The sequence below is a fragment of the Buteo buteo genome, chromosome 2, assembly GCF_964188355.1.
Source record: "Buteo buteo chromosome 2, bButBut1.hap1.1, whole genome shotgun sequence".
Lineage (NCBI taxonomy): Eukaryota > Metazoa > Chordata > Aves > Accipitriformes > Accipitridae > Buteo > Buteo buteo.
In genome coordinates, this window is record NC_134172.1 from 77,509,912 (window position 1) to 77,531,761 (window position 21,850).

The window sequence follows — 21,850 nt, forward strand, 5'->3', positions numbered from 1 at the left end:
GCTTTTCAGGAGGCAGGGCTGATCTTGGGCAGGTCAGAGGACACTTGGGGATGCCAGCAAATTGAATAAGGCTTGTGCAATGGACCTATGGGAAGATGTGGCACTAGGCAGGACTCTGGAAAATCCTGGGATGTGGTATCCTTCAAACCTTTACTGTTTCAGGCAAAAGGTACCATCTTGTGCTGTGCAATTGCAAGTGGTTAGGATGTCCAACAGGGTCTGTCTATATGTCAGAGCTGGCGAATGGTAACTCATTCACCTAGGGCATGGCAATCTCTTCTGCTATCTGGAAAACCCCAAACCCTTGGTTTGATTTTTGAGCCCTCTCCACCCTAATTTTCATTGTAAAATGAAATTCTGGGGGCTGGAACACCAATGAAAGCTATCTGGTTCTCCTCAGGATGGCAGTCTTTGGGTTGCAACCCAGTGAATAGCAGTGATCAGGCTGTGCTGAACAAAACGGAAAGTACGTGTTAGGGGAGGTTGAGAAACCACTCTTCTTTCATCACTGCTTTTCTCTTTCCTCTCTTGGCAACATCCTCTTATATAGGAATAGGTCAAGTTACAAAATTTTTCTAAAAATGTCTCAGTAGACTTTGCAAGAAACACTGAAGTTTAAGGGCAGTGGCTGAAGTGAGACTCAGCAGGAAGCACTGATAACACAAGCTTCTCTCCCTGTCCTTCATCCTCCCCAGAATACATTCTGCTCTGAAGGTTAAGGGAAAAAAAAAATGCCAGGTCAGAGCAATGCTCTTTGCATGCTGGTTTTGTGAAATGGAACCATGTTCTTGCCCTGGGCAGGAGATGAGAACACAAAGTTCATTTTATTCAGGACCACTAATCCCTCTCACCCCACCTGAAACACCCATTTCAAAGCCGAATGGGTTATACTCAAGGGACCCTGCAGACACCAGTCCCTCACAGACAACGGGTCATCAGAAACATCATCCTCTTATAGAAACCAAAACCATTCATCGCTGTGATGTGTCACTTGGTAGGCTTGGGATGAGATTTCTCCTCTTCCTGGTAAGAAGAAAATTTGTTTCAAACTTATGGTTTGAGATTTATCCCCAATGTCTTTATGAACTCAACTTAAAACGGCTGAAGCTTTAGCTGGAAAAGGAACAAAAGTTGGAGGCAATGATATGGTGCAGGCCCCTTATCTTCTTATCTAGCTTAGCACTTAGTGTTTAAGCTGTAATGGTGTAATTAAATATTCAGAGAGAGCAAGAGGGAGTAAAAAATACTTTTGGAGTTAAGATGTGTAGCTGGAAAAACTCAGGTCCTCAGCCTTTTTAAAAAATTATTATTATTTATTTGAATATTTAACTATTTAGTGGAGTGAGATCATTGCAACATAAATAACTGAGATGATACCTTAATTTCATTCCCATGACCAGTGCCAGGTGGTCTGGGCATCCTTCTAGGAGGAGGACACCCCTCCCCGCTGCTGTGCTAGTGCGGGGGGGCTGACAACCCCCTCTCTCCTGCCATCAGTCTGGTCCCTCCCTGCCATTGCCTTAATTTACACGAGTCTGAAACCCAAGCAAAAACCTGGTGCCAAAGGGAGTGCTTTAGTTCTCACAAAATGCATGGTGTGAGTGGTATTTGTTCAATTCTTAGTCTCAGCTAGAGAAAAAAAAGAAAAAGTTTAGGATTATTTTTCAGTAACCCAGATAAGCAAACCTTTCTCTGCAGACTTACCAAGAAGCAGAGCAGGAATAAAAGCGCACTGATCTATTTACCAAGGAAAACAAAGTTGTTACTGTGTGCTTAAACATGGTTCTGATGTTTCTTCTCTCTCTGTTATATTTAGACTGAAGTCTCCTTCGGTTTAAGAGCTCTCCTTTCAGTACGTTACTATAAATTGTCAAGTGTAACAAACTCCTTATCCTTGACCAAAGGCTCTACATGACGATCATTTGTCATATTAATAAACAACATTAGTGGTATTTCAAACAGATACAAACCTTTCACGCTAGCTAGTGGGAGTGCAGAAGATGGTCTTTGGGAGAGGAAGCTCCTGGGACACGGAGGTGTTGCTGAGCAATAATCCTCGGAAGATGCTGGAAGGGGTGGCTTTTCATCCTGCTGAGAAGCAGACAGTGACGTCTCTTGTACTGAGGGGAAGTTGTTTCATCCAGGCTGAGGGAAAGGAGCTCAAACAAAATAAAACAGTCACCTGCTTGTTCTGAAGGACAAGGATATTGGGGTCTCTCTTTGCCACGGTGTTTCCAGGATTGAGTGATGTGAATGAGGGTTGCAGGACATGTTAGCAGTCCACGGTGACACAGGGGCTCTCCCCACAGCAAAAGGGCTGTGACATGACTTGGGAACCTGGATGCAAGGGCAGCCCTTTAAGGTATTTTTTATATATAACTGAATTTCAGCAGTATAACAAGTTATTGAAGCTGTCAGTTGAAATATGCTGTCACCATAAATGGTTAGGTATCGCTCTCCATCCTTGCTCAGCTTAGCTCAAATCCTACCCTGGAGTTTAAAGTGAAGTTGCATTGTGTCCCAGGCTCAGTGGAGAAATGGTTATGTGTTAAGCCACCATATCCCAGGTGTGTTTCTGAATCTCAATTGTTTGCTAACATGGGCTTTTCCAGGCAGAGGGACAAATGGACCAGGCTGCAATAGGACAGCCCATGTAGTCTGTTGGTCCATCAGAATAAGAACCACAGAGGTGGGGCCATGAAAGGAGTCCCACAGCTTAGGCAAGATGAGACAAAAATTAGTAAATATGGACTGGGGAAGATCTTCCCAAATTTGGCAATGTTACTCCTCCCCATCCTCCCCATCTGCTCAGAAAGTGTCTCTTGGAAGTTTTTGCCACCGGGGCAGAGCACGCGAGCGTGTCTCATCCTCTTCTGTGCAAAGAGCTAGAGAGCAGTTTGGATGGGAACTGCTGCTGAAGCTGGGCTGAGCTACCCTGGCTGACTTTGCACTGAAGTGGATTACAAAGTGCTTATGTGCCCTGTTGCTCTAACTAAGCTGTGCCAGCAGCATCTCCAGCCTGGGGCTGATAAATGTCTTCAAGTTCTTTATCCAGCTCCTCAATGAGCTCTGCCTAACAAAGCATACATTGCAAATAAAAAAGATTGAAATGTGGGGAAGAAGCTTCAACCCATGGCAGCAAGGGAAAAAACATGACCTATATAATCACTGCAGATGAGTATTTTGATGAAGTGGACGCCAGGGTTTTACTTTTATTTGAAAATGTGCCTGTGATGCTGGTTAGACCCCAGAGCAAGCAGGCTGGGAGTCCTCCTACGGAGGAGCAGAGAGGTTCAAGAGTTAATCGAAGACACAGGTGGTGTCCTCTGTGTCAGAGATGCTTCTCTCCTCCTGGGCAGCATCACGAGGCGACCTTTCTCCTGGCTGTCAGATCCATGCCATCAAATTCTGCCGGGCCTGGGGGCTTTCCAGAATAAACCCAACTCAGAAGACTTTCCCTAACTTTCCCTTTAAAGTTCACTTAAACAGAGCCTCCACTTACCTCAGCTGAAGGAAATAGCCAGTGCAGCCAGCAAAGATGCAGACGTATAGCACAGCACTAATAATAGTGCTGCTGAAGTGACTTTACCTCCCACACTTGTTTTCTTCTCTGCTTTACCTTGCGGTGATGCACAGCAACAGCCTCCAGCCTGATTCAGCTGCTAGCAATCTTGGTTCAGCTTCAGTGAAGGTAAGCTCATTTTATACAGAAAAGGGAAGGAGGATCAATGAAGATGCAAATGATCTTCATTTAACCTCTGCTCTAAGGTCACCCTAGACTTTGCTGGGTGGGCAGAAGAGCCTTACAGGTAAAACCGCAGAATAGAAATCTCATAGCCTGGGTGTGTGTCCTTGACTGTCTTTAGGGCTCACCCATCATTTTTAGTCCCTTCTGAATAAAATGCTTCCTTTGCTCTGCGCAAGGCTTCTGTGTCTTCACACCAGCAGGGGTTCAAGGCCAGACACATACACTTACGCTGAGCAAGACACTGCTTGGAAATAAGCTCCGGGAGCAGATGACCCCACACTGCTGAGCCCCTTGTTTGAACAGCGGATGGATTTAGCCCCCTCTGCTTTTCTCGTAAAGACTCTCAACCCCTGCCTAGAGAAATCACTCCAGCATAACAGCCTCTGTTGCTAGGTCCAGTTTGATACACAGCAGGACCCCAGGGAAAGAAATGCATTTACATAATTAAGAATTGCTTAGCTTCGGTCTCTGGCAAACCCTTTTCTGGCTGACCACGGCTCAGCCCATCACCTGTTTGGGATACAGCCATACGTCGCAGGGCCAGAAAAGGGAGAGTAGCTCAGGCACCGTACGTGATCCCCTCCTCGAGGCTGTGGGTGTTAGTGTGAGAAGCGCTAGACTAAACTGTTGTGTGCTGGCTGCTCTGGGTTTTTTTAGAATATTTTTAAAACAGAAAGAAAAAGCCGGAAAATACTAGAAATTATGATGGATCAACTTTGATTAGTGATCCAGGTTTAATTGACAATAAAGATGTCATCCAGTGTGTCTCCAGATCCTTGATGAAATTCAATTGCAGTTTGGATCTTTATGAAGGGAATCCTTTGGTGTTTGTCCGTGGTGTATACAAAGGATCTCTTTTCCTTTTGCTTCCAGGACTCTTCCCCCCTTCCAAGATTTTTTCCCATATCCTAAGCTTCGAATTGCTGAATGCTTGAGTTGCACTGTGTTGTACTTGGGCAATCCTCATCCCTCTAGAATCTGTTTTCTCTCTTGCCCAGTCCCCAAGGTGACTGCTTCTTCTCTGAGAGTTGGTTAACAGCACAGCAGAGCACTGAAACGTTCAGAAACGGGCTTGGAAGCAAGTGCTGCTGGTCTTTTTTATAGACATTACTACCTGCCTTTTATGCCGTTCACCTTTAATCCCTGCTGCAGATTCCCGGAGCCCACCCACCAACCTCTTCATTGACTCTGAGACCCCCACCAGCCTCCAGCTCCACTGGACCCCCCCCGACAGCCGCGTACAGCACTACAAAATCACTTACAACCCTGTTTCTGATGCCGGTGCTCAGCAAACAGTAAGTCTCTAGCTCCTTTGTACGTGACAGGCACTGGACCAGAGGGACATGGGGACAATTTAATGCCCAGGGGAGCTCTGCTCACTCCAGTGGGGTTTACCATAAGGATAGCTGGTTCGCAGGAGTATAAAAATAAATCTCTTCCTGTGACTTGTTGGTGTGTTGCTTTGTGAAGAGGACCTCCAGGCTTCTTTGCACTTAAGATATTTGTGTCCATCAAAGCTGCTAATAATGCAGCTTTCTCCCCTCCCTGAACTGAGGTGGGGAATTTTCGGAGGTAGAGGAGTTGAGGATAAACCTACTGCCCCTCTGACTTAGGGAGGTTAAATATTAACCTTTTAAAACCCAGATTTTCTACCCAAACCCAGACTGGTTACCGTGTTACAAGGCACTTCTGACCCATTTGCATGGGGAATATGTTTCAAGGCACTTCTGACCCATTTGCATGGGGAATATTGGGGTCTTTACATAAGGAAATACTCTTCTGTTGGACATGACCGGTGTGATGGCAATGCATAGCCAGGATTCCTCGGCTTGCTTCCACCGTTGCCTGAACTAAGCAGGGGTGCTGCCCTGAGCCCCGCTGTCCCAGGACTCCCCACTAGAACCCCTCCATGTAACTCTGGGGTGTGAGCAAGAGCTAGAACGGGAAGCCTGCCCAAATGTTAGGCTCTTTTTCCACCCCACTGTAGATCATGGCTTCTGGCAAAAGCAACAGCGTGACCCTGCAGTCGCTGCTGCCTGATCGAGCCTACAAGGTGATTCTTTCTGCCATCCACTACACGGGAGAGACCGAGAGCACATCCACGACAGGCCGGACGGGTAAGTGTATCAGTCAGCACGTGCACGTTCTTCAGAACTTTCCATCCATCGGTCTCGAGGCAATCTCTACCAGGGCAGCAATGTCCTTGCTGGCCCTGGGCTGCGGGCAAGGCCAGGGTTTTGCTCAGCAGGGCAGACTACTAGCCTTGAAAAGGGAAAATTCTGCCTCAACTTCTGCACTCCTCCCCTGTATTATTTGCAATTCCAGGATGACCGGGAAGGGCTGGTGACCACCCGGGTCCCGAGCCAGGCATCTCCGTCCTGAATAACAGAGCTCACGTGTGTGTTGCTTTCTTTTTCAGCTCCCGTGTTGTCTAAATTCCCTTCGGTACGAGGATTCGTTCCATCTAAACCAGAGGGTAAATCACCTCCTATAAAGTCTTGCTTTGGGTTTTTTTCCGTAACAAATCGCACCGTGTGGGCTCTGCAGGGCAGGCGGGAGTGAGTATGTCATTTCTTGACAGAAGCCTCTGGGGACTGTCCAAGGACAGCCAGAAACCATATAACTTCTTAATATCAGACTCACTTAGTAAAATGACTGATAGTATTTTTAGAGGATTTCCACACAACTTGACCAAAATGGAGCAAAAGGAATGTTGACATGTTTTAAATTAAAGTTCCCTCTGAAGTCCCTTATTAAATTTAATGAGCATATGTTCTCATATGCTGATATAAAGCAAACTATTAAATGGATTAGGAAGAAATGTTGAATTAACAGGGTTATAAAAAGTGGTTAAGAAGCAAATATTAGACTACAGATATTATGGCAGTAATGCCTTTTCCTGTCTATTTGAAATGATTCTAAACAAAACTTCAGTTTTAAAGGCAGGGAAAGTCACGAAGGAAGAATGAAGCAGATTAGGTAAGAAATTTTTTGTTTGTACCCAGCAAAGAGCATATCAGACTAAGTTTTCAAGTGGCTTATTGAGGAAACCTATAGGTGTTCAGAAGACAGTGGAAAAGTCCAGTGAACTTTCAAGCAGAAAACAACCCTCCCATAAGGCTGATGAGTCACCCTGTAGAATTTAATGTAGCTGTTTGGCTATGATAGCTGAAGAGACAATAGGACAAATATTAAATTCTGTATATTTTATAAAGTAACATTTTTTAAGTAATAAGGATGGTATGCAATAATGCTGGCAAAACTGTTTGATGTGCAGTAAAAGACTCAAATATCAATATGTTACCAAATTATTGGGAAAAGTGGTCTAATGTTGCAGGAGTGAATGTTTATTGTATAGCGAATAACTGCATTTGCCTGGGACCTGGGGAGAAAATAAAAAAACAGAGAGAACAGCAAGACAGCAGGAATCCTAGGCTGGAAAGTCTAGAAAAAATCTTCAAAACAGAAATGCATACTGCCAGTGCCAAGGATCCTTACCCTGACTCTAATATGCTTTGCCTAAGCTGAGCATTGCCAGATCAAAGAGCTGTGAGCAATCCAAGTGCCTTCAGCCTGGGAAGGAGGTGAGGATTGCCAGGGATGACAGCAAGAGGGACCCTGGGGTCTGGGCAAGGGTCAGAAGGAACTCCCTGACTCCCAAACAAGAAAGTCAGATACCTGGTAAATGGGCAAGTTTATAGCCCACTTATATAACTTTGGGGGGATTTATTTTTATTTTTTTTCTTCATCATGCTTCAATTCTGAGCAATGCCTTTGGAAAGCTGGTTGGATTCTGGGAGGGGAAGGGAGAGAGCAGTGTATAGCTTGTAGACATAAGTCAGATCATCCTGGGTGTATGACATTGCTCCAAAACCAGAGGCTGGTCAAGCCCAAAGAGATGGTTTTGAGGCTCAAGTTTCAATAACTGATTTCTTAACTGATTTCCATAGACGCCTTCAATAGTTTTATACCCAATTCTACAGGAATTATGGTATGTACACATAAAACTACACATCAGGTTGAATAATGGAGATCAAGGCAACTTGTAGGTCTTTGTGGCTTAACTCCTGGCTTCAGCAGTCCCATGACCATCAGAGTACTAGGTTTGGGTGCCCTTTCTTTGATGTATGTCTTGATCATGAAGAATGGCATTGAATCTCCTATAGACTTAGGAATCTCGGGTGCCTTGAGGAGGGTAAGTCACCCTCTTTAAATTTTTTACACATTTTACAAAAATTACGTATGGAAAATTGGAAGCCCTGCTTTTCTGATGAGGTATGAAATGGCATTGATGCAAGAATAGCAATAGCAAGGCTATAACGAAGCCTCAGTATAATGATCTGCTAGATTCGATTATACTGATGACCTAGAAAACCATTTATGAAATAGCCCTTCTTGTCAAGTGTCCTTGATTTTCAGGGACATTTCTCATTTTGCGTCAAGCATTCCCTTTGTCCCAGCTCCATCTGGCATCCATGGCCTGGGATTTACATGGCAGCAGATAATTGAAAGTAGCATTCGTGCTCTGTTTTCTGAAACACCCTCTTACCTGAGCCTTATAAATGGAAAGTGCTCATAACCATGGTGCCTCATGTTCAGCTTCACATCCCAGTCTTTTCTCCTCTGGTTTTGCTTTCTGTCCTTTGCATCTTAGAGGATTCATCAAGGGAATTTCTGAAAGGCAAACTGCAAAACTTTGCCAAAACTCTTTGTGTTTCCCTAAAGAGTTCAAAAGCCCAACTCTCAGGCTGAGATACTTTTTTTTTTTTTTTCTGTGTGTATTTCGAGTTTCAGGTACAAATTTGGAACTGCAGATATCTTTACCTTACAACACCATTAAGGTGCATGTTGCAGTAAAAGCACTGTTTAAAAAAAAAAAAAAGTGTTTTGATGCCTGTTTTTAAAGAGAAACTTGCAGAACATGATGCTCCCTTGTATTTCATATTGTAAGGTGCCAGGTGAGTTAGTCAAAAGAAAGCGATCATGAAGATGTTTGATGATGAAAGACAGTATTTTTATTTTTGTGATGGGCAAGCCAAGGAACGACCTTTATGTCTGCATAAACATAAATTCTCTCTTTCTCTCTCTCTCTCCATATATATATCAACAAAGCTAAAGACCAGGCTCTGAATTAAGCTCTAGAATATTCTGTTTCGCTGTTTTTCCATTGCTCTACCTAGAGGAACTGTATTTACTTTGCTTCCATAATCCCCTACTGTCTTTTTTTTCCCTAACAGTTTTTCCCTTTTCTTTTCTTCTCACAGCCTGCCCCACCATCAGCTCTACCAAAGGCTCCGTACGAGGTACAGTAGCATATCAACCCCAGTGGTGCTGGGCTGTGAATGTGAAAACACTACCTGGTGTAGGCTTTTGAGAAATATGCAAGAGCTGAGCAGGGGGAAAATGGTTTCCCTGTCCTAAGGGAAAGGGGAGAAGTCTGAGAACCAAAATAGGAAAATTTCCTTTATCGGGTAGAAGAGTATTCTGCACTAACTGAATTGCTATGCCCCTGCTGTTCCACCAGCTCCTGCTCTCAGCTGTTAGTGCTTAATGCCAGGATTTTCACTGGCCTTAAGGAAGCTAGGCTTCAAAAGGCTGTTGCATTTCAAGAGGATTTCTATTCCTAACTCAAATAGGCTCCTTAAGAAAAACTCAGTCCATCACCAAGATCACCTTTGCATCCTCTAGAGGAGCTACAGATACCCAAAGGGCTCTCTGCAGTCAGGGTGTACGGACTTTGCTAGGGTAGCAAGTTCTCATTTCTCCTGTCTATGCTGTAACCCCTCTTCATGCTGTTGGGGTTGCTGTATGTATTTGTTACTTAGAAAGCAATTAGTCCTGGTTATAAAGCTGGTTATAAAGTGATATCACCTCCTTCCCGAAGAGCTTTGTGATATGGGTGGGACTGAGAAATACTCATATCAGAGATAAATGGCTCTCAAGTAGGTAATTTCTTTTGGCAAACTCCCTAGTACTGTTGGAAAATGAAAAAAAAAAAAAAAAAAAAAAAAAAGCACCCTGGACCAATACCCAGGCAAAATAAAAAATCAAGCCAAGAAACTACAAAAGATTGTGAACGGTGAAGGGGTGAGGGAATCCAGACTGAAAGCACCGCGTTGTAATGAAGTTGTAGCCTTTCCATTTGCTAAAGAACGAGCTATCTCCTTCATCCCAGCCTGCTGCAAACTCAGATAAACTAAAAAAAGAATCCCAATTGCAAGATCTTGTCTTACTGAACAGAAAACTGAAATGAGAAAATGACTCGGAGCTTTAACGATGAGCTGGGAGAGTGAGATGAAGCTGCACGAGCCAGGGAGGCGATGTCAGAGATGTCAAGGGAGAATCTCTGTAGACCGCATAAGGCAGGTCACCCCTGGGTGTCTCGTGAAAATAGAGAGAAATGGAAATGCTCGTATTTCAAAGTTCTTTCCTAATTTTTCTGACTCTTACATGCAAGTCATTTCAGAGCAGAAATAATTCTCTCTCCCTACTAGCAATTACTGGACTGATTCCATGTCTTTTGAAGATAATATTTTTGCATCTAGTTGAAAAGGAGAAATTGTTGGAGTAACTTCTTTCTCATATGTTTTTCATTCTGAAGACTTGAAAACACAGTTGTGAAAGTCTCCATCCTTAGTCTACTCTTCTCCAAGAGGAGGAAATTACAGCAAATGTGTACAGAGGGTACAGACACAAACTATTTTCCTTGGCTGCCACTTATGAAGTACACTCCAGGTTTCTTGTGAGGTTGCGCAGCCTTGTTGGTGTCCGGGTTTCTATGGGATTTTCTCCTATTGCCTTCTCCATGCTAGCTAGAGGCTAATTCTACCTGCTCTTCAATCACGCTTCTTTTGCACTCTTTTCTAATCACTTATTTTTCTGTTTGTCTTTGTTCCAGGATTTGATATGATGGAAGTTTTTGGCTTGGTAGAGAAGGAATACGCCTCCATTAAAGGCGTAGCTATGGAGCCATTCATATTCAGTGGTTCCCGTACCTTCACCCTGTTCAGAGACACTCAGCTCACCCTGAGGACCAGGTGGGAGTGGAGCTGTGACCGGTGTCGTCATCATCATCAGTCTCACGCATACATGTTAGCTATGCTCACAGCACAGGAAGATCACTGATTTGTGGAGGAATGATGCAGCCCCACTGGAAACTTCACAATGAAATGATAAAGATGATGAGCTAAATCAAACCATAGGTAGACTGAAAAGAATGCCAGAGTATTTTTCCTTACTATATTAAGAAATTAACCTCTGACTTTCCTCAAGATGAGCAGGGAATACGTCAGGCAGAAGTTAAGGGGACGCGATAGGGGTATTCATTATATTTTTTTGTGTAGCCAAACATTTTCACAGTGAGGTTTTTCCTTTTTACAAAATCACTTTTTCCAGCAGTGTTAGTTGCTGTGATGGACATAAGGATCACATCATGTCTGGACGCTGCACCATTCTTTAGGCATTCTGTCCACAACCACGTACACTTTGGTGATGCCAGTTTGAGGTCACATTTTTGTCTTCAATCCCTTCCCCCAGCATCTCTGGTTTGGAGACAGATCTTTGCTTTAGAAAATATTTGTCTCATAGCTGCTCTCTGCAGCTTGGTCTTTATTGATGAGAGGGAATAACCACTGACTGGGTTGTGACTTGACCCTGTTTTGTTGCGTACAAGGCTTCTCTGCAGGGTCCCAAACAGGCCAGGCAGCTCCCATCACCTCACTCATTTTTTGCAACTATAAATCAGGAATGATCTGACTCCTGACATTCAGTGTTACTTTGTTTAAAGCCTAATTACTGAGGCACTGGCTCAGTTTAATCTTAGTTGAAGAAGCAAAGCTTCTTAGAGTAAACAGAGTGGGGGAGAACCAGAGAACTCTTTGGTCTAAATACTCAGAAAATTATGGGCAAATCCTTTTGTTCAGCTGATACATATGCCTTTCCAAGGACATTACTCCTTCAGAAACAGAGAGAGAAATAAGAACCTGGCATTATTTATGAATCAGTCCTGAAAAGATGCTTGATGAGTTGTGTATATGCCCATGCAAATGTGTCCTGTTTCAGATTACAGGCATAACCAATTTGACCTTCCTCGTTGCCTTGTATCCTCTCGCTGCCGCTCCTGCCCACTCTGCTCCGATGGGTTTGGCGGTGGCTGCAGAGGGAGCTGGGTCGTGCCAGCAGATGCTGACAGGCATCGCTGCATGGTCCTGAGTTCCAGCACTGAGCCCACATTTTGCAGCTGGGACGCGGGCACCCGTAGGGTGCTTTCTGCTTATCCCTGAAGGGCACTTACACCGATTTCTGCCAAGGCTTAAAGATTTACCCCGTGATACGTGACGACCATTCCTCCTTCTTGAACAGGAGACCTGGGGGAGTGTTTTGGAGCCTGGCAGGGATGTTTTGTAAGCTACTGCTGGGCTCTCTTTTGAAAAGCATTAAGGCTGCGCTCGCTGTGTCTTGGCATTCCCCGAGGCAGCTCTGGCAGTGATGGACTGACATCGGCTGCTCCACCTGGATATGCCCCCCGGCGCGAAGCGAAGGCCCTTGAGGGCTCATCGCTCAGCACAGGCTTCAAAAGCCTGAGAGGGATGCACAAAATAGGGGCCAGGCTCTCTCCTGCCCTATCGTCTTCAGCTCCTGGGGAGGGATGCTTGTCCAGGCCACCCTGTCCAAGAAACACAACAGATGAGTCCCGTCTGTAGGATGTTGTCTTCTGGCTCTCGCTGCTCGAAGCCACTGATGCTTGCTCGGTTTGTCTCGTTCCAGTGATGTCCACCTCTTTGCAATCCCACCCGAGCACACCATCAGCATCCTCCTGCGCCTCCTGCCCGAGAGCCCCAAGGAGCCCTTTGCTGTGTGGCAAATAACAGATGAGGACTTCCAGCCCCTTCTCGGTGTTAACCTTGACCGTAAGGTTTCTTGTTGAATACGTTAAATTCAGGTATTTGCATACATTTCTGCGAGCAGCAGAACTCATTTGGGCATTCACTTGGGAAGTTTTAATGTTTTTGTTGTACGGCAGCAGTTTTTTGGGAAGCTTTGTTGTTGCTGCCAACCTTACATTTTAAATACTGCCTAGTGCAAGTAAGAGACAGATTTTTGTTTTTATTCTACTTGTAACATATTCTTTTTCTTTTCCATTGTTTTGAAGAATTTCATTATAACACCTGAAATCTCTCACCATGTTTAAGCCTATTTATTTACTATTGTTCGTATGTGGGTGAAATCAATTTCTCTTTTAATTCTAAGCTGTCATTTGTCCTATTTTCCCTGTAGCCAGTAAGAAATCCTTGACCTATTTCAATCATGACTACAAGGCTGATTTACAGGAAGTCTCCTTTGACCAGCAGGAAGTGAAGAAGATATTCTATGGGAGCTTCCATAAGGTCCTTATCAAGAGAGGGAGAAATGTGGCTCACAATCTCACTCCAGTCTGGGAGTATTATGCCATCAATGTGTATTATTCAAAGTGAAGAGTGATTATACAAAGGCTTTGCATCCGAGTTGCTGGGGAACTGGCAAACCTATTTGATATGTTGAAGTTTATAATTGTAACGAATTGAGGTTCATCCTGTGTTCAAAATATGGTTTCCATATATTGATTGCTTCCCTTTCTCCCCAGGAACTCCAAAACTGAGGGGAGGGGTAGGTCTTAATAATCAGAAAAAATTGAAAAATCAATCATTTTTTTAGAATTTGGGATTTTGGTGACCATTTAGTGCTGGAAGGAAGGGAAAAAAAAAATCCAACCTTGTGCGAAAGCCATCTTATCACTCGTAACAGGGGACTTTTTTGGCCATCTATGTCCTCAGAGCAAAGGTATTCCACTCAAATGAGCAGCAAGCACTTTCTATCAGTATCTGTAGGCAGTTTCATTATTCAGCTAGTTCTGAAAACTGAATTATTTAATACTACAGCTCCAGAAAGGCTTCTCCCAAGGAGGGGTGAGGGGACCTTCAGGGAAAAGTGCAGTGTTGCACAGCAGACATAGCACATACTGAAACTTATTCCTGAGCCCCCTTGATCCATTTGCTCATTAAAAACACACCACCAGTAACAGCAGCAGTCTGGGAATTGGGCAGAAGGCATTGCTGTCTTTAAAAAGACTCCCTCATCTCGTCGCGGAGCTCCAACCCGCCTCTTTCCACCTGCTGCCCAGGTGCACGTGGCCGTGAGCCACTTCAAGATCCAACTCTATCTGGACTGTAAGAAAATAGCGGAGAAACCCATCAACACCGTCGGCAGCATCTCCACCGCCGGCTTCGTCATGCTGGGAAAAGTGACGAGGACCAGAGGACCCAGGAGCGGGTCTGCGTCGGTGAGTCCCCAGCGGTGCGTGCTGTCGGAGAGCGGCGGGGCTTCGATTTTGGAGCTGGCGAGGGTGGGCAGATGGAGAGGAGTGCCGCCTCGCATCATTCTCGCTCCGAATGCCTCCAAACGCTGCTGTGACGCACGACCGTGCCCTGATCCCGCTGATCTCTGCGATTTTAATGAGCTTTCCTAGCGCGGTGTTTCTCCCCCTCGCCTCCTACCTCTGTTTGAGGTCTGTGATCAGAGGCAGCAGCACGAACGTGTCCCGGAGGTGCCTTCGGCTGGCTGCATCGTCTGGGGACCAGGGAAGCACAGATCCTGCACTAAAATGCTGAAGCAGACAGGAGGGTTTGCGAATTGTTCTGCAAGGGAAGATTGTGCACGTCAGCCCCCACCGAGTGATATCGGGAAATGCCGGTGACTGAAGGCAACAGGGCTGGATGTGCCTCAGTCTCCGGCGTGTTTGGGCTTGCCTATCTGCATGCAAATGATGGGAAAACAATCATCAGTATATAAGCTGTTTGTCAGCTGCTACTTGAAAAAAACCCAACCCAAACACTCAGTGCCAGCCGGCTGGTATATCCTTACGGCATTGCACAGCACTGCAGAGAGCCCGCTCCCTATAAGAGGAAAGAATAAGGGAAAGTGTGGACTCGGCGTCATTCCCTGTGACAGCCCAGTGCCTGGTCCTAAGGGCAAAAACACCCATGTATGCCATTGCTTGGCCGTCTGTTGCCATGCTTAGTCCACAAAACAGGAGTGTTAAATACATGCAGAATAAGGGGCAAGTTCATCACTCGCTATGTGCTAGTGGGACTGTCGAAAATCATTCATGACCCATGTGAAGCTTTTACTCCTTGGCTCTGCTTTTAGATGTAGAAGTCCAGGAGAAAACAGCACATCAGTTGATTTACAACTTCCCTTGCCTCAAAGCAGCACAGTAAAACCAGTTTGTCTCATATGCCTCCCCAACTGCAAAGAGAGAAGCAGATGTCTGGGATATACCAGGAAAAAAGTGGACACTGGGATTGCCTGTAAGATATGGGGTCAGCTGTATAACAAACCAGGGGACAGTGGTATTCAACCAGTATTTACTTATTTCCTAAATAAATTCTGTGGCAATTTGACTACAAGCCTGTGGCTGACAAGCAGGAATCTGTGCTCTCCTTGTCCCTCCCAAATTCTCCCTGCTAGCAGCTTAGCTAGACAGCTCTAGCTAAGTAATGAACAGCTTCATGCCATCCCTATTCCCATTGCCTTTCAAGCTCAGCAAAGTTTCACGTCTTGCACGGCTCTGCTGCCCTTGAGAAGACAGAGTGTCTCATTACTGGTTATTGTGGAACCTTATTTAATTTAAGATATCTTTAAATGCTGCTTGATCTACAGGGCTTATCTATATCTGTGTGCTGCATGTCACACTCCCTGGGCTGTACAGCTTGCTTGTTGTTAAATGCATGGAGTGGAAGAAAAAAAAAGATGAGAAATGGTGTCAAGGGAAGAAAAAAATAATCTCTGCCTCATTATTTTGGTTTGGCTTTGTGCAGTGTGTGCTCCTTTGTTAATCAGAACGGGAAGATGTGGCAGTTGTGAGGGATGTGATGAGAGAGACAGGTTGGGGTTTCTTGGGAGGGGATCACCTCTGTCCTGGGAAATGCTGCTGCCACTCCTATCTCCATGCCCCTAAGGGGAGCAAAGCAAAGTTTACTTTCACATTTTGGTGGGGCTGAAGCCCAATTACTTGAGAACCTGCCCGCTATTGCAGGTTTGTGAGTAAATGGGAGACTTGGCTTTTGCTGGTGTGAAGCTGCTTGTTGATGTACTTAGCAAGACGCAGAGACCTGAGGGCTTGGAAAACACTCAATGCCCAGGGGTATTTTTCATGTTGTGGCTTTTTGGGACAAAATTATAGTTAGGACCACATGGAAAAGTTGTGTCAAATCATCACTGAAGATTGTTTTTAGCACTTGAATGTCATGAGATTTGGTGATGGACCATGTATGCCAATGCTATTTTCTTGTCAAACTCTCTTTTTCCCACAGTTCCAGCTGCAGTCTTTGCAGATCATGTGCAGCAGCGTGGGGGCAGAGGAAGACAGATGCTGTGATCTCCCTGCACTGGTAAGAGAAGAGGGACCACTCTGCTAATTGGCATGAAGCTGGGTATGATGGAACGAATCCATGGCACTGAACTGACACTGCAAATGATTTTCATAGACTCAGGAGGGAAACCATGGGTTTTTTCCCTCTTCTCTTGGGAATAACTTCTGTGTGGTTCTTGGAGAAGTGAACAAAACTGTGTTTGCTTCAAAAGGAAAGAAAACTCCATATCCCAGTGCAGTGTATATCCCTCCTGTCACGACCTCATCTGTGACAGCAGTCCTGACAGTCCTGCAGCTTTGCTGCCACCTCAGCCCTGAGTCACAACAACCCCTGCTCTTCCTTTCAAGTTTTCTTCTCAACACAGAAAGGTGCTTTGTGGGGTGTATGAATAATTAGCAAGGAGAAAATAATCTTCCAGTATGTGTTATACAAATTTTGGGCAAGGCCGGTTCATATTTTTTGTCTAACCTTGTTATTTGACAGAAAAATAAACCGCTCAACTGCTCACAGAAATCTCTCAGTGGAGTAGACAAAATTTCTGCTTCTCTCCAACTGAAAGACTGAATTTTGAAACACTGAAAACTGTGATCCAGCCCGCTCTTGCTACGCTGCTGCTCATGCCACTTTGGCTTGCTTTTGTTTCAGAGGGACGAGGAGACCTGCCCAACCTTAGCTCCTGCCTGCTCTTGTACTTCTGGCCGCCCGGGCTCGCCTGGACCTCCAGGGCCCCCTGTAAGTTCACCCTTCCAACCAGTATATTGCACACGCTGGTGTTGCTTCATGTTGTTTGGGCATGCCAAGCATGAGGATAACGCTACTGGGGCTTCACAGGGTTTTAGAATCCTAGAATTATTTAGGTTGGAAAAGACCCGTAAGATCATTGAGTCCAACCGTTAACCTAACGCTACAAAGTCCACCACTAAGCCATGTCCTTAAGCACAATGTCTACACGTATTTTAAATAACTCCAGGGATGGTGACTCAACCGCTTCCCTGAGCAGCCTGTTCCAATGCTTGACAACCCTTTCGGTGAAGAAATTATTCATAATTTAGAAACTAAACGTCCCCTGGCGCAACTTGAGGCCGTTTCCCCTCGTCCTATCTTAGGGAGCTTTGATGTCTTCCTCGTGCCAGGGCAAGGCTGAGGTGCTCTTCAGATTCCAGATACTGATGAAATGGGGAGATGGTGAGCTGGCAACGCAACAGCTGCAGCTGGGAACAGGCTGAGCAGTTCCTGGTGCCACGTTAATCCTCTTAGGAGAGGAGGACGGGTCACCCTCGGTGCCTGCAGAGATTTCATGGATTGGAGGCTCTGAAACTCTTTGTAAATGAAAAAAACCACCACAAAACCTTCCTATCTGGTTTCTGTGTTAAGCAGGAGCCTTATAAGTGTCTGTGTGGGTGGGCAGCGTAAAGAGAAAGGGGAGACTTTGCAATCCTGCCTGTTCTCAAAGCGCTCTCTCTTTACAGTGAACGTGTCCTGCAAGAAAACCCTGGAGGAAACGGGGCGGGGGGGAGTCCTAACAGTCATTAAGTATGCAACATGCTCAGAGATAAAGGGCAAATGCAGTATTTTTCCCTATCCATTACAAAGGCAGGAGAGTCACCATGGACTTAAATGGCAGGAGAAAATATTCCAGTTAAACACCAGGAAGCAGTTATCAAAAAAGTCTGCTTCTTGGAAGTTTGGGGAAAACCATTTTATTTGCACAAGGCAGCCAAAACCTGACAACCTGTCCACAGCACCCCATTTCAGCCACTCCAGGTGCTTTTCTCCTGGAAAATAACTGTTAAAAAAATTGGCCTCCTTTCTCAAGTGAAAAGGTTTCAGATCACCTCTTGCATTACTGTGGTTTAACTGTGAATTCAGTTCCATGTTTTGCAAGGAACAGCACCTCATTGCAGAGTAATTACGTGTTCACTCCGGTGGAAGTTTAATTACATAGTACACTCCACTATCACAGTTTGCTTCAATATCCTAAGTGCATAATTACCAGCTTGCATTGCCCTGTGGTTTAAACATCTCCGCAGTACAACTCTTTAAAGAGCAGGACTCTTTTAAGCATTAGAAGAAAATACAGTTTTGACACATAACCTTATCCTCACTCCACTAAACCCTTGGTAATTTCCTGCAGTTACAAGAGCACTCATTGCTATTTTTAAAACTCCAGTTAGCAAGACTATGTCCCACCTTGTATTTATCACTGTTCTTAATGAGTGTTTTTGACCAGGTCCAGCTGACTTCTGAAATGAGCTTCTGGGCACTTCTGAAAGCACCTTTCCCAAAGCTCCCTGCCTGTGCTTCTTAATTCAAATCCATTGTTTTTTTAGATTCAGGAGAAGAAACTTTCAGATTAAGATGTCAAAAGTTCACACGACATTGGTTCATGCCAGAAGATTGGTTTCTTCTCTCCATCCAGCAGTGATGCAGAGTTAAGCCAGGTCTCCCCAGAGCTGGTTGCTGTCCCCAATCTCAGCACGTGTCTGTTCTCTCAGGATGATATTACAAAACCCAACATAGTCCCAAAGGGTTGTAAATGTGAGCGCCTCTTCTTTTTCTTCTTGAGTGTGTTTCCACATTCACACGTGATGTTGTCTCAGCATGGATTTGCTGGGGGAGTTGGAGGGAGGAGGTTGAACAGGTTGAAACTTCATCTCTCCCTGCCGGGGGTGAGCGCAGTGTACCCACCGCCTGTCACGGAGGGGCTGTGCTGTTCCCCTCTTCTCCCCTTTTCCACATTTGCTGGATGACTTGATTCGTTTTCTTCTTCTCTCCATTGGTTGCGAGCTCTCTGGGGCAGGGAACATCCTTCAATGTGCACAGCAAAGTGCACCAACTTCTGTCCCCTGGGCTCTTGGTGACACTGCAATAAAGATCATGATATTCATAACAGCACCTTTGTGTCCTACTGGCAGGGCAGCCCTGGGAGGAGAGGACCTCAAGGGGAGCAGGGCGAGCCAGGACCCAAGGTGAGTCCTGATGCTCAGCACTACCTCTGGCTTTGCTTGCTTCAGGCTGCGTCAGAGGAACGATGCTGGAGTGCGGAATCCTCTCTTAGTGCAGCTGGATGTGTCCGTTCCTGGTCTGAACTGGGCTCCTTAGGCTGGGGGCTGTCTCACTGCACCAAGCAGAGCCCGAACAGAGCCTTAAGGACTGACGCATTGAGGGGCATGGGATCACTTATTATTAATTAAGTGCTTAGTTGGGATTTGGAATTTGAGATGATGAGCCTGATTGCGCTGAATTAATGCAATGAATGTGGTCAGCAATGTTCTCTGAAAGCAGCCTTGCTGGAAAATGGGCAGTCTTTGTGCTCTGCTTGTTCTGGCTGCCAAGCCTCTAAACCAGACAGAGTGGTAATGCTCTGGGGCAGAGCAGCGTGAGGACCGAAGCAGAGCAAGAACCACACAAAGCCTTCAGGTGCAGCCCTGAGGTGAGCAAAAGGAACAGCTGGGTCTGAATCTCCAAATCCTGGGGATGGGGGCAAGCCCTGGTGCAAGTGTTCACTGCTTCACTGATCAACGCCGGGCAGAGCCAGACCAGATTATTGGTCCCCTTCTTTGGGATAACATCTGGGGAAGCAGCATGGTTACGGGGGAGAGATTTTGGGGAAGGAATGAGAATGAATGCAGATCTCAGCCATGGGTTAAGGAACATTTCCCTTTGCTCTCTGGCCACCTCGAATAACAGGGATGACCTTCTGCTTGGGAAGGCAAATAGTGCTTTGCAAAGCATCATCTGCAGCTTTGCTGTCTTCTCCAGTGAAACATGCACCAAAACCTTGGACCTAAAAGGCAAAGGCAGACGAGGTTACTAGAGATCTCCTCACTGTCCTGACTTCATCTCAAATACTGTAGACGGTTCATGCTGACCCAGGTTGTGCAGTGCAGCCCATGTAAAGAGCAGGTACTAATTGCTTTCTTTCCTTATGTTTGATTTCATGTCATTGGCTTTAGGGTGAACCAGGCCCACCTGGACAAGTAGGGCCAGAGGGTCCTAGTGGCCAACAAGGCTCTCCAGGTTCCCAAGGAATCACGGTTCAGGGTCCTGTGGTATGTGATCTCTTCCACTACCTTTTTTTGTCACTTGCTCTTTGCAGCTAGAACAAGTCTCGGAAATGGGTGTCTCAATAAAGACCCCCAAATGTGATCTATTTATTTACATCATCCTTACTAACAGCTGGACAGCTGCACTAGAGAGAGAAGATGATCATTTTTTTCATGCTGACGAGGCCCTGCACTTAGTCATTCTGGCAAAAGACTGCTTTTGTCCAGACTCTCCCTAATGTGCCTTTAATGAAAACAGCCCAGTGGAGTATTCAGGCATTTTTCTTTGCGATGATCATCATTATTTGGCAAGGAATAGAGGTGGAGGCTGCTGCGTGCATGTCTGGGATGGCAGAATCCCCATGCACGTGCCGGGGCTGTAAAGTATCCTGCAGCACCACAGAGAGCAGGAGTGACCTGGGACGTGGATGTGGAGCAGCAGGATGCTGTCTGCCTTAAAGGATGCTGCAGCGTGCCTAACTATCTGCTTCTGTTTTAATTCAAGGGACCACCAGGAATTAAAGGAGAGAAAGGAGACACTGGAAGTCCTGGCATGCAGGTAATGGTAGACACCATTCTTTCTAATTGTCTCCAAGATTTGCCTGTTTTTCCCAGTAACTACTTTAAGCAAGATGGAAAAGCCATGGAGTTGTTACTGTTGTCTGCTTGGAAACTGTCCTTTATTATGGAACGTCATCGCTTTCCCAAGGGAAACTGAGTCAGTTGGTGCAAGAAAGACAGACCTATCTGGAAGCTAGATATAATGGAATTAGAGGTGGGATAACAGTGATTGCTCTGTTTAATGAATAATTCTGTTTCTTCTTCCATCTTTTTCTTATGTCCCCTGTTACGAGATGAATTAGGGCAATGATAATCAGATGCCAACTTTACTCAGCAATTTTGATTTACAGGGCATTCCTGGTGTGCAGGGAGCTCCAGGCAGGGATGGTCTTCAAGGTGCAAAGGTAAAATACCCCACCTCTGAGTTTTCATGCATGGGTGCCTAAAATTCTGCTGTGAGTGTACCAGCAGAGACCTGAAACATCCAGCTCTCCTAATGCACTCAGTGCCTAACCGAATGGTCTTTTTGCAAAGCCAGAGGGACTTGGGGGGAAAAAAAAGGGGGTCATCTCAGATTTGGCTGAGTTTGACCAGGTGCCACCTTTCTTGCCTGCTTGGCAGATGCATTTTTTACCCATTCCTAGCAAGCTCCTGTTAAAAGCAGCACATGGAAAAACCACCTCACTGCTTACTAGGTCTCTTTGAATCTTCTTGTTAATAAATGCCTGGATTTGGGTTTGCAGGGGGTGAGGGGACTAGAAGGCACAGCTGGGCCTCCAGGACCTCCTGGACCAAGGGTGAGTACTCACTATGAGTGATGCATATCGAAATCTCTTCCTCACCCAGAGGTGTCACGGCAAAATCCCTTCTCAGGGTATCATGGGGAATACTTGGCACATTGTACAGATGTCCACTTTCCCTGCCACCCTCAGTGTAAGAAGAAAAACCTTGACTGCTTCTGGCAAGTTCTGGCGAAGCTTTGACCCAGCAAGGAGATGCTTGGTTTGCTATTTTTGCTTTCCTGGTGCTACTGTTTTTCAGCTGTTGGTTGAGTTTGAGCTATATGGGTTTGCTAGACTGAAATC

The 21,850-nt window shown here is 45.5% G+C and overlaps 1 protein-coding gene across 2 annotated transcripts in view; it reads left to right on the forward strand.

Moving 5' to 3' along the window:
* Positions 1–21,850, forward strand: part of COL20A1 (collagen type XX alpha 1 chain) — a 55,456-nt gene that overhangs the window by 23,471 nt on the left and 10,135 nt on the right. For both annotated transcript variants that reach the window (XM_075020855.1, XM_075020862.1), the window contains 15 exons: positions 4,901–5,043; positions 5,736–5,865; positions 6,168–6,224; positions 9,013–9,051; positions 10,647–10,785; positions 12,515–12,657; positions 13,025–13,134; positions 13,908–14,066; positions 16,099–16,176; positions 16,804–16,890; positions 19,074–19,127; positions 20,115–20,210; positions 20,710–20,763; positions 21,116–21,169; positions 21,509–21,562. In XM_075020855.1, coding sequence (XP_074876956.1) covers positions 4,901–5,043; positions 5,736–5,865; positions 6,168–6,224; positions 9,013–9,051; positions 10,647–10,785; positions 12,515–12,657; positions 13,025–13,134; positions 13,908–14,066; positions 16,099–16,176; positions 16,804–16,890; positions 19,074–19,127; positions 20,115–20,210; positions 20,710–20,763; positions 21,116–21,169; positions 21,509–21,562 — 1,397 coding nt within the window. The remainder of the gene's footprint in view (positions 1–4,900; positions 5,044–5,735; positions 5,866–6,167; positions 6,225–9,012; positions 9,052–10,646; positions 10,786–12,514; positions 12,658–13,024; positions 13,135–13,907; positions 14,067–16,098; positions 16,177–16,803; positions 16,891–19,073; positions 19,128–20,114; positions 20,211–20,709; positions 20,764–21,115; positions 21,170–21,508; positions 21,563–21,850) is intronic.